Source organism: Hippoglossus stenolepis, chromosome 15 (genome assembly GCF_022539355.2).
Source record: "Hippoglossus stenolepis isolate QCI-W04-F060 chromosome 15, HSTE1.2, whole genome shotgun sequence".
In the NCBI taxonomy this organism is placed as follows: Eukaryota; Metazoa; Chordata; class Actinopteri; order Pleuronectiformes; family Pleuronectidae; genus Hippoglossus; species Hippoglossus stenolepis.
Window position 1 is genome coordinate 24,997,058 of NC_061497.1, and position 12,172 is coordinate 25,009,229.

Sequence of the window (12,172 nt, forward strand, 5' to 3'; positions counted from 1 at the left end):
GAACTCCGTCTTCCTGCACAACCAGACTGAGATGGTTCTGACGGCCGGCGCTGCCTTCTCTCTCATTTGCCATGGTAACGGTTCAGTCCGTTGGTCCAGCACTGCGTTTCGTTTTCTGCGTCAGGACAAACTCTCGGACGTTGTTGAGGTGAAGAGTTCAGTCCCGAGACACACCGGGACGTATCGCTGTGGGTACACTGACCTGAGCCTGGAGCACCTGAACACCTGGATCCACCTGTACATCACAGGTAAATTCTGCTGAGGCCACGCCCCTTGTCAGTTGTCACATGGTTCCAAATGAAAAGTGTATTTTCTGAGGTTTGTGGATCCGTTTCCTGTTTACTGTAGAAAAACAGCTTGATTCTACGTTTTTTTACTGTTGATTGACAAATGACCTCCTGTCTCCCATCATCCCTCTGTCAGACCCGTCTGACCCGTCCAGTGTGTTCGTCACTCTTCGCTCGCCCCCTAATGTCAAAGAAGGCCTGGACTTCTTGTTCAAGTGTCTGCTCACCGACCCATCCATCACAAACTTCACCCTCCAATCAGAGGGCAGCACGGGGGATAGGGGGCAGGGCCTGCCCCAGGGCATGAACGTGACCTTTGACCCCCGAAGAGGAGCACTGATCCGAGATGTACAGAGGTCGTTCAACGGACGCTACGTCTGTTCAGGCTGGAAGGACGGGAGACAGGTCCGATCGAGACCTGTCGACCTGCTGGTGGTGCCCAGTGAGTCCAGCTGTCATCAATCAATCAATCACATGTTATCTGTCTCACATTCCCAGTTGGTCTCATAGATGTTAACAAGGAGCAACTTCCTCTGTTCTTAACTCAACTAGAGTCAAACAGAAACTTAGTGATCAGTGAATAAAGCTCAGTCCCATGTGAGGATCCTCTCCCAGGACATAAGTCCAACAGATGCTGATGGAACTGAACACATCAACACAACAACAGGATTCACTACATGAGAAGAACCAGTTTGTAACTTCATGTTTAAAGTGTTTCTACATAATGTGTGATGGAGATGAAGGAGCAGAGGAACTGAGGAGTTCCTGATGGTAGAAGATGTGAGGAGACGTGTTGTATATCAAGAAGACTTCTGGTGACGGCTGTTACACACCTGTCTGTCCACCTGTCTGTCTTTGTCTATCCACTAGTCTATCCACCTGTCTGTCTTTCTGTCTGTGCACTTGTCTACCTGACTCTCTACCTGTCTGTCTGCAGGGCTGCGTCGTCCACCCTGCCTGTCTGTCAGTCAGGATGAAATAGTTCGTCTGAAAGGTGAAAAGTTTGAGGTCACCTGTCTGAGCAGTAACCCCTCCCACTTGTACAACCTTTCCTGGACACACCCACACATACAGGTGAGCGGTCACAGGTGAGAGGTCACAGGTCAGAGGTCACCTGTGTGTTGACTGTTTTCATTCCATTAATGTTCTGCTTCTTTTCAGTCACTGAACGTGAGCATCAGCCATCACTATGGAAACCAGCGCCTGTCCGTCAACAGTACGGTGACGGTCTCTGCTGTTGAATTTAATCACAGCGGAACATACACTTGTACTGCTGTCAACGAAGCTGGAGTCGCCACGGTAACCACACAGCTCAGAGTTCTGGGTAAGAAGATAAAACCAAGACAAAAATAAACGAGTGAAACATTGAAATAAAAAGGAGAGAAAGAAAAGATGAATGAAAAAAGTGGTGGTTACTCTCTCTACTATTCTTCCTCACCAGAGCGGCCCTTCCTGATTATCTACCTGCAGCCCAGCCAGCATGCTAACGCTAACACCAGGACCATAGCGGTTAAAGGGGACCTGTTTGCTAATGTTAGCAGCATGCCAACGAAGCTAGACGCTAACATTAGCAGTGGTTCACTGGGAGTCAATGGGAAAAAGTTTGCTAATGTGAGCCCCAATGGCACACATATAAATGACGCTAACAATGCTAACACTAGCAGCAACAGCAAAGTGGAGGTACATGAAGGCCGAGATGTGACGTTAACATTCATGATAGAGGCATATCCTCCAATCAGGGACCACGACTGGACGACACACATCAACAACGATAACAATGATACACTGTACCAGGAGAGCTACAGTGCTAATGGCTACAGGTTAGAATGCTAACAACTACAGGCTAGCATACTAATGATTACACGTGAATATACTAATAATTACAGGCTTACATTTTCGGATTTCTACTGCAGAAACCTGCTGCACCACATAATTCCACCTTAAGGTTTGTTAAAGGGTGATTGTGTAGAACTTAATGACATCTAGTATGTATCTAGTATTTCTCCTCAGACACTTGACCATTAATGACATTAATCCACCAATTCACTGACCTTCAGTTATACTTCAAAATGTTTACCCTAATCAATGCTGCTAAAACCTTTATCTTGATGTTCTCCTTTACACTTGACATCCATTGCACTTCTGTCCGTCCTGGGAGACGGATCCTCACATGTGTCTCTCTGAGGTTTCTACGTTCTTTTTTTTCCCTGTTAAAAGGGGTTTTAAGTAGTTTTTCCTGACTCTTGTTGAGGGTTAAGAACAGAGGATGTCACACCATGTTAAAGCCCTATGAGACAAATTGTGATTTGTGAATATGGGCTATACAAATAAAATTTGATTGATTGATTGATCTAGTGGTGGAGTGTCATGTTGCAGCTGAAAGTATTTACATAATAGTATTAAATAAAAAGGATGTAAATATACAGAATTACATATAAATTATTTAAAAATAAAGTATTTAAATATAAAGAATTTAAATAAAAAGTATTTACATATAAAGTATTTAAATATAAAGTATTTGTATAAAAAGTATTTATATGTTATTTATATGTTGTTATTATTATGGTTTGTATAGGTGGTAATTTTGGTGTTTCTTTTGTTGAGGTGGTATTGTTATTGTTAAGGTTTGTTAAGGTGGTATTTTTCATGCCTCAGGTCAAAGGCGAGCCTGCTGCTGCGGCGGGTCCGTCAGGAAGATCAGGGTCGATACTCCTTTCATTACTCAAACTCATTCTTCAGTGGTTCACAGAACGTTGATCTTAGAATTTACCGTAAGAAACTTTACTTCCTTCTCTTTGTTTTTCCTTCTGATAATCACATCTATAAATGTTGACTTCCTGTTAAAATAAAATGTCCTCCTCCAGGTTCTCCCACTGCTCAGGTGAGTCTGCAGAATGACACGCTGACCTGCAGCAGCTTCGGATATCCTCTACCCACAATCCTCTGGTACACCTGCCCTGGGGTCCAGGACACGTATGTAACACTGACCTTTGATACCTTTGTTCATCGCAATCTGATCATTTCTATTTCTGAGTCTGAACAGCAGCTGAACATAAAGTTTGTCCTGAGGCTGGCGCTACAGGGGAAGTTGTAGGGTAATTGTGTGTTAGACAAAGTTCCATTCTGTATGTAAAGTTGTTATTACATCATGTTGTTAATACATAATAACACACATGTGAACTTCTGAGGAACCTTTGAGCAACAACAAACTTCCTGTTCAAACCAACAGAGATGAAATGATTCAGTTCGTAAAGAATAAAATGTACGATTACACTTCGCCTCTGCAGGTGTGGAGACGTCTCCACCTATCGGGTTCCTTCAGCCCAGGTGCCATCCCAGGAGGAGGAGGAGGTGGTGAGGACACTGCTCCATCTGCCAGCTGACAATGATGTCACTGTCGAGTGCGTCGCCTTCAATGAGCTGGGAGAGTCGCGTCACGTCTTCAGTCCTGGTGAGTCTAGTTCTTAAAGAACCTCGAGCAGGACTCAACATGTAGAGTTGAATAAACTGTTGTTTTTACGTTCTTTAGGAGAACCACCACCGTTCTTCACTCTGCCTCTGATTGGAGCTCTGACCGCTGCCGCCGTCCTCCTCCTGCTGCTATTGGTCGTCTCTTACAAGTGGAGACAGGTGCGTTTGTTGAGATGATGAAAATTCAGTTTACATGAAAAGATGTCACATGTTTGATCCCTCATGTTTACATGTGTCTGGTAAAAATATGAACCTATGGAGGGAACAGCGATAAGAATTGGTGGAACATGAATCTTCTTCTTTTATTAGAAACCAAAATATGAGATTCGTTGGAAGATCATCGAGAGCACAGACGGAAACAGCTATACCTTCGTTGACCCCACTCAGCTGCCGTACAACCACAAGTGGGAGTTTCCACGAGACAAACTCCGCCTGGGTACGCAACTGTGTGTGTGTGTGTGTGTGTGTGTGTGTGTGTGTGTGTGTGTGTGTGTGTGTGTGTGTGTGTGTGTGTGTGTGTGTGTGTGTGTGTTCCTGTGCTTATATCTTTGTGAGGACCATTTTAAGAATAGCCCTACAGAGTGAGGACATTTTGTCTGGTCCTGACTTCTTGAATGGACTGTTTGAGGGTTAAGACTTGGTTTTAGGATAAGGGTGGGGTTAAGTTTAGGTTAGGGTTAGGCCTTATGTCAATGTGTGTGTCTGTCTGGGGGGTTGTTTGTGTGTCTGTGTGTGTGTGTGTGTGATTCAGACCTTGACCTTTGACGTCTCTGTGTATCAGGTGCAGTTTTGGGTTCGGGTGCGTTCGGGAAGGTCGTCGAGGCGACAGCGTACGGACTCGGAACCGACGACAACGTCACCAGAGTTGCCGTCAAGATGCTCAAACGTCAGTAATTTATTATTTTTGTAATTTTTTTAATTATTATTTTTATTTAATTTTGATGATGTCATCTGATTTGTTAATGAACAGCGAGCGCTCACTCAGAGGAACGTGAAGCTCTGATGTCCGAGCTGAAGATCCTCAGTCATCTTGGTTACCATGACAACATCGTCAACCTGCTGGGAGCCTGCACTCGAGGAGGTGAATTCATCTGCTACTGGAAATTGTCCCCTGCTAAACTACATCCTGTTTGTTTGAATAAAGTCAAGTGAATTTAAAATAAATTAAAACATGAACATGTGATCAGGATGGACCAATCACCTCGGAGCTAAGAGCCACAGACAGGAAGTCAGAAAGTTTACTGTCTGTTTGACTGACGCTGTAACCTTTGACCTCCATCAGGCCCCATGCTGATGATCACAGAGTACTGTAGCCATGGCGACCTGCTGAACTTCCTACGGGCTCACGCTCACAACTTCATGACGTCCGTTCTGAATGTGAATGAACATGAGGAGGAGGCGTTCTATAAGAACCTCGCAGCCCAGAACACCAGAGTCAGGAGGTTTGAGTTCTTCTGTTTCAACCCACGGATTGAAATCCGACAGAAATTATTTAACTTAAAGATATTTAATTTAGTTCGTTTATTTCATTTTCATTGTGTGCATAGCTTACAATGACAAAAAGGTATTCTGATTCTGATGCTGCGTTCCAGACAACTCGGATGTTGGATATTGAAGTTTCTGAGTTCTGACTTCCAAGTGGTGCATGGTGATGACGTCGTACGTAAACAAACATTTCTGACCGTAAGAATGTTTATTTGTCTCGTGATGAGATAATGAGATAAAAAGAGGAGGGAGACAACGCCATTTTATTATTATTATTATTATTATTATTATTATTATTATTATTATTATTATTATTATAACCAATATTTTTTGCTTTATACTTAGAAACACATTCAATGCATAAGAGGGAGAGAACACTGTCACTGTCACAAAGGAAGAAACCAGAGTCTAACAGAAGCTCAAAGGCCTCAGCTACAGGATCAATGTCTCCATGAGTGCCGCCATTGTTGTGTGACGTCACTCAACTGCTGCTCTGTGAACTAGGGATAGATGAAGTTTCCCCGAGTTCACAAGTTCGAACTCTGATTGTGAGGCGTCCACTGCACTTTCAAGTAGGAGGTCGGAAAATTCCAACATCTGCGTTGTCTGGAACGCAGCATGAGTTCAAGCAGTTCTGACCTTTGACCTGTGGAAACACTGAGTGACATCAGCTGTCGTCTGACGTCCAATCATGTGTGTTTCAGTGACAGTGGAATCTCATGTTGTTCAGAGTATCAGGAGATGCTGCCAGTTCAAACCCAGAAAGGTAATGCACCTGAACGCACCTGAACACACCTGAACGCACCTGAACACACCTGAACGCACCTGAACGCACCTGAACGCACCTGAACACACCTGAACGCACCTGAACACACCTGAACGCACCTGAACGCACCTGAATACACCTGAACGCACCTGAACGCACCTGAACGCACCTGAACACACCTGAACGCACCTGAACGCACCTGAACGCACCTGAATACACCTGAATGCACCTGAACGCACCTGAACGCACCTGAACACACCTGAATACACCTGAATACACCTGAATACACACCAGGTGCCTGTACTACGGGGGTTAGGGCTCCGGAGCAGGTTAGCCGTTCAGCAAGGTACCTTGGTGATTTACCCCAATTAGAAGGGCCCACTAATCCTGCTTCGCAGGAAAGGGCCCTGAACACACCTTAACTCATGTGTGTGTGTGTGTGTGTGTGTGTGTGTGTGTGTGTGTGTGTGTGTGTGTGTGTGTGTGTGTGTGTGGGAGGGGGATATTCCATCAAATTAGCTAGCTAACTTGAAAGGTTCAGCTTGAATTAGCTTCAACTCCTGTTAGAAGTGTCCAGGAAGGGTCCTCAGTGAAGGAACCGGAAGCTGCTGCTGACCCTCTCAATCTTAGCATCAGTGGATGGGGGGTTCCAGATTGTCAGTGATGCCACCTTCTCTCTGTCGGCCATCTTGTCGTTGGTCACGTCGTCTTCAAACTTAATGATGGAGTTGGAGCTGTGCTTGGCTGTGTAGTCGTGGGTGAACAGGGAATACAGGAGGGGGCTGAGCACACAGCCCTGAGGTGCGCCCGTGTTAAACCTGCCTGTCAGGAAGTCATATATCCAGCTGCAGGTGTCTCCAGGCCAAGATCAATGAGCTTGAGACGAGTTTTAAGGGAATAATGATGTTGAACGCTGAGCTATAATCAATGAGCATCCTCACATATGTATTCCCTTGGTCTAGGTGGGTGAGCGTGGTGTGGGTCGCCAAGGCAATGGTCTGTGGACCTGTTTGGTCTGTGGAAACTGAAGAGGGTCCAAGGTTTCAGGAAGGGAGGACCTGATGTGGGTTATGACTTGTCGCTGGAAGCACTTCACAATGACTGATGTCAGTGTGACAGGCTGGTGGGAGGCCACTGGTTTCTTAGGGAATGATACATGTCATAATCAACGAGGCAAAAGAGACGTCAGGACAGAAAATTGTGCAAATTATTAATAACTGTGAATGAGCCTGATGAAGTTTGGGTGAAGCCCTTTGACCCAATGACCTAACAAACTTTATTTTGTCACATCCCAAGAATCTGAACACAAACGAGTATTAAAGGGGACATATCATGCAAATTCCACTTTGTTAGTGCTTCTACAGGTTAATGTGGGTATCTGGCTCATGTCTACCAACCCAAAAACTCTGGGGAAAAAACACTCGCGCGTTTTGTTATAGTTCCTCTAAGTCAGAAACGTCATGCTTGAGTGACTCGATTGAGCTTCCTGGGTTTTGTTTCGTAACAAGGAACTGGAAGTCTCCCTACATGGTCTTGGCCCACCCCCCACACTCGTTACTTCCGGGTTTACACCGGAGGCTGCGAGGCAGCGCAGCGCCGTTCCCAAGCACGCAGCCGGGCTGTTCACACGGGACGAGCATTTCTCCGCTGGTCAGCCCGCGATTCACTCACATGTGGCATTTGTCTGGATCGTTGGGACTGGGAGGCTGCAGCAGCTGCTCGGGAGCGACTCGCTCTCCGTGCGTGAGCTGGAAGTTGTGTCAGCGCCACACAGCAGCAGTGTGGAGGACTTCCGCAGTGTTCAGCGCTACTGTAACTCCCGAACCCCGACATTCAACATACAACAACAAGCGGAGAAAGCAGAATCGCGGGCTGACCTTATATATACAGTCTATGGGGCTGACCAGCGCGGAGAAATGCTCTGCCCCGTGAACAGCCAGGCGGCTGGCGCGGAGAACGGCGCTGCGCTGCTCGCAGCGGTCTTCCACACTGCCAGCTGTGTGGAAGACTTCCAGAGTGTTCAGCCCTACTGTACGGCGGGTTACAGTAGTTACGCCGGGGTACAGTAGTTACGCCGGGTTACAGTAGTTCCGCCGGGTTACAGTAGTTACGCCGGTACAGTAGTTACGCTGGCGCAAATACACCGGACGCGGAAGCGCAGCGCGGCAGCGCAGCGCCGTTCTCCAGCCGCAGCCGCCTGGCTGTTCACACGGGACGAGCATTTCTCCGCTTGGTCAGCCCCATAGACTGTATATATAAGGTCAGCCCGCGATTCTGCTTTCTCCGCTTGTTGTTGTACCCGTTGAATGTCGGGGTTCGGGGGTAAATGATGGTCTTCATAGTTCCCCCACCTCTTCTCTCTCTGTCTGTCTGCTTGTGTGCTTGTAGTGGGGGGCAGAGGGGACATTTAATTATGTGATTGGGAAAATTAAAACTCCAGGACAACAAGGGGAATACAAAGTATGGGATGCATATTTGATAATTTATATCATATAAAATATGTAATTTATATCGTTTAAAATCATGGGGGGGGAGGGGGGAGCTGGCTCATTAGCATTTAAAGGAACAGGCACTCAAAACAGGTCGCTCTGTGGAGGGCTGTTTTATACAGGGTAAAAAGCTGTTTTATATGATCCTTGTGGTATTTTGACCAAAGTATGTTACAGACATTTCATTAAGACCCCAAGGAACCATATCAACTTGTGGTAAAATGGGCATGCTATGTCCCCTTTAAGTCGTCTCTAATAAAAAGTGAAGAGTGTGTTTTAAATAGAAGTAAATCTGTAAATATTAAACCTTTAGCTGTAAAAAAGATGCCACAGCCACTAGAGGGCGACGTCCAGCTGAGCCCTTACAGCTGCAGAGGAGGTGGAATAGAGGGGGGGCACATCTGTGATGGGGGGGCCCTATGTCCAAGGTTTTGACTTGTTTAACTCCACAGGTTTGAGTCTGTGATGATCCTCACTAACACTCGTCCGTTATATCTCAGTGAGACACTATGTTCTTGCAGAGTCACAACATGCTGAAGTGATTCATGATTTAAAATCTACAGAGTTGTGTAGGAAGATGGAGCCAGTTTGACTTGATCTGCAGCTACAGAACCACAGGAACAAAGAGTTCACACCAAATAGCTTTTACACACGTCTTTGAATATAACTTTTTACTGCAGGAGACAACTGGTAGTCATAGACCCAAATGAATTGTGTTAGTGGAATGGCTTGAGCCTGAAGTGGAAGTTGAAGCTAATTCAAGCAGAACCTTTTCACTTATAGTCAGGATTAGGGTTTAGCTACTTTGATGGAATGCCCCCCTGAACTAAGCTGTCTGTCTCTGTGATGTCAGACCTGTCTCACTCTCTGTCTTTCCCTCAGGTGTGCACACAGACGGCCTGTCTGTCCGTGACCTCATGGCCTTTTCCCTCCAGGTGGCTCAGGGTCTCGACTTCCTGTCCGACAGAAATGTAGGAACATGCACACGGACACACACGCACACAGACATACACACACACATGCAAACACACACACACACACTCACACAGACAAAAACACACAAACATACTAACACATACACACGCACACAGACAAAAACACACCAACGCACACACACTGATTGTTCCTATCAGATATCAGCAGCAGAGCTGTAACTGTCTCTCTCTCACCTGTCTCTCTCTCACCTGTCGATCACTCAGTGTATCCATAGAGACGTAGCAGCGAGGAACGTCTTGTTGACTCATCTTCGTGTTGCAAAGATCTGTGACTTTGGTTTGGCTCGAGACATTCACCATGACGACAGCTACATCGTCCAGGGAAACGTCAGTACACACTGTCACAGTAAACAACAACAACAAGGTCAGGGCCCTGAACTAAGAAGCAGGATTTGTGGTCATCAGGTAACTTCAGGTTAAATTCAGAGTTTTCTGAACAGCTGACCTGCTCCAGGTTAACTTGGAGATAAGAGATCAAACAGTATAAAGCTCCGCCCACTGACCAATCCCTTCCTTTGAACCATGACATCATGTTCTTAGAGGATCCGTGGAGCTGGTGTGGATTGTTCGAGTCTCTGAGGAGGACCAGGGTCTTCAGAGACCCACAAGATCCTTTGAGCTCCTCTGATGAGTTTCTGAAAGATCTAGATTCTCCTCAGAGGATCCGAACAGAACCAACCTGACCCGTAGGAGCAAAGTGCTCACAGTACCACAGACTGCAGCTACTTCACCTGTTCACTGTGGCTGATGCAGAGAAACTCAATCTACATTTTACACATTAAAGTCTTTTCTCTAGTTTCTATTGTTCTTTATGGTTTTATACTTATGTTCATTTAGTTTCTGACTTTCAAACCTCATTGTACATGTGTGTACTGATATCAATATACAGTAGAAACAGTCACAGTGTTGTACCTGTTGTATTTTAAAGATATGATATAGACTATAAGTAGACTTACTTACAGTATATTTATAGTTAAATATGTTGAACTTGCTTCGTAGTACAGGCCCCAGCTGATAGAGTGAACAATGGTGTGTTTTATTGTGAAACTTCCTGTGTTTTATTGTGACACATCCTGTGTTTTATTGTGACACATCCTGTGTTTTATTGTGACACATCTTGTGTTTTATTGTGACAGGCTCGTCTCCCAGTGAAGTGGATGGCGCCGGAGAGCATCTTTCAGTGCGTTTACACGCTGCAGAGCGACGTGTGGTCGTACGGCGTCTTATTGTGGGAGATCTTCTCTCTGGGTAATCTTCGATCTCATGCTGATCGTATTGATTATTAATCAGTCACTCAGTTTGTTAAAATCTCTGAAGACAACAGTGTCCTCTGTTGCTATGGAGATGCCTGCATCAGACCTGTGACATCAGAGTGACATCATCATATTATCCCGCCCTCAGGCAGGAGTCCGTATCCAAATGTTGCCGTGGATACCAACTTCTACAAGATGATCAAAGATGGCCGCCACATGTCTCAGCCAGACTTCGCTCCAGCGGAGATGTAAGACAACACATGATTGAATGTTAATAAAGATATTTTGAATCTGACTCACCGGTCCTCGCAGGTATCAGCTGATGATGCTCTGCTGGAGTCTGGAGCCCGCCCACAGACCAACCTTCAAAACCATTGGTCAGCTCATCAACAGGCTCTTCCCCTCCACCAATGACATGTCGCCACATCACAGCCACCAGGTGAGGAGCAGTTACAGAGCGGAGGGAAATGTTCCCTTAGCTCTGACTGACAGGCTGGTGTCCCCTCAGGTGACGGCGTACAGGAACATCGACGAGTTTAAAGAAGAAGAAGAACAAGAGGAGGAGGATGTGAATGGAGAGATGGTGAAGAGAGGAGAAGAAGAAGAGAACGGACAGAGAGGTAATGAACACACAACAACATCAGCTGTTGATAAAACACAGTTATTCTGTGAACCTGACATCACTTCCTGTCCGGATCCTCAGAGCGCCGTGATGATGGAGAGGAGGAGGAGACAAAGATGAAGAACATTTATCAGTCTTCTTGATCGTCCAATCAAAACCGGTTTATCACTGTTTATTAACCAATAAGAAGCAGACCTTCTTATCACTGCTGAAAACCTTATGGATAAACTGAGGTAAACATGAAACCTTTATTGAAAGATTCAGTGTCAACAGACTCAAGGTCACATGATCTCTTTCTGAAACATCAAAGGTGTGTTTTCACACGTTGTCATGGTAACTCAATAAAGATTCATCTTAGAGAATGTCACTGATCATCTTTATATACAGTCAGTGATCATCTTTATATACAGTCAGTGATCATCTTTATATACAGTCACTGATGGTCTTTATATACAGTCACTGATGGTCTTTATATACAGTCACTGATCATCTTTATATACAGTCACTGATCATCTTTATATACAGTCACTGATGGTCTTTATATACAGTCACTGATCATCTTTATATACAGTCACTGATCATCACTGATCATCTTTATATACAGTCACTGATGGTCTTTATATACAGTCACTGATGGTCTTTATATACAGTCACTGATCATCTTTATATACAGTCACTGATCATCTTTATATACAGTCACTGATGGTCTTTATATACAGTCACTGATCATCTTTATATACAGTCACTGATCATCACTGATCATCTTTATATACAGTCACTGATGGTCTTTATATACAGTCACTG

At 45.1% G+C, this 12,172-nt stretch overlaps 1 protein-coding gene across 1 annotated transcript in view; it reads left to right on the plus strand.

Moving 5' to 3' along the window:
* Window positions 1-11,856, plus strand: part of csf1rb (colony stimulating factor 1 receptor, b) — a 16,536-nt gene extending 4,680 nt beyond the window's left edge. Inside the window, exons 2-22 of the mRNA XM_035179074.2 lie at window positions 1-248; window positions 424-729; window positions 1,225-1,361; window positions 1,449-1,611; window positions 1,729-2,107; window positions 2,943-3,058; window positions 3,152-3,260; window positions 3,575-3,738; window positions 3,817-3,917; window positions 4,068-4,194; window positions 4,540-4,644; window positions 4,729-4,839; window positions 5,041-5,200; window positions 5,948-6,009; window positions 9,381-9,469; window positions 9,698-9,820; window positions 10,630-10,741; window positions 10,895-10,994; window positions 11,059-11,185; window positions 11,255-11,366; window positions 11,450-11,856. The exon at window positions 1-248 is cut by the window's left edge and continues 19 nt beyond it. Of these exons, the coding sequence (XP_035034965.1) occupies window positions 1-248; window positions 424-729; window positions 1,225-1,361; window positions 1,449-1,611; window positions 1,729-2,107; window positions 2,943-3,058; window positions 3,152-3,260; window positions 3,575-3,738; window positions 3,817-3,917; window positions 4,068-4,194; window positions 4,540-4,644; window positions 4,729-4,839; window positions 5,041-5,200; window positions 5,948-6,009; window positions 9,381-9,469; window positions 9,698-9,820; window positions 10,630-10,741; window positions 10,895-10,994; window positions 11,059-11,185; window positions 11,255-11,366; window positions 11,450-11,511 (3,013 nt within the window). The 3' untranslated portion in view covers window positions 11,512-11,856. The remainder of the gene's footprint in view (window positions 249-423; window positions 730-1,224; window positions 1,362-1,448; window positions 1,612-1,728; window positions 2,108-2,942; window positions 3,059-3,151; window positions 3,261-3,574; window positions 3,739-3,816; window positions 3,918-4,067; window positions 4,195-4,539; window positions 4,645-4,728; window positions 4,840-5,040; window positions 5,201-5,947; window positions 6,010-9,380; window positions 9,470-9,697; window positions 9,821-10,629; window positions 10,742-10,894; window positions 10,995-11,058; window positions 11,186-11,254; window positions 11,367-11,449) is intronic.
* The last annotated feature ends 316 nt before the right edge of the window (window positions 11,857-12,172 follow it).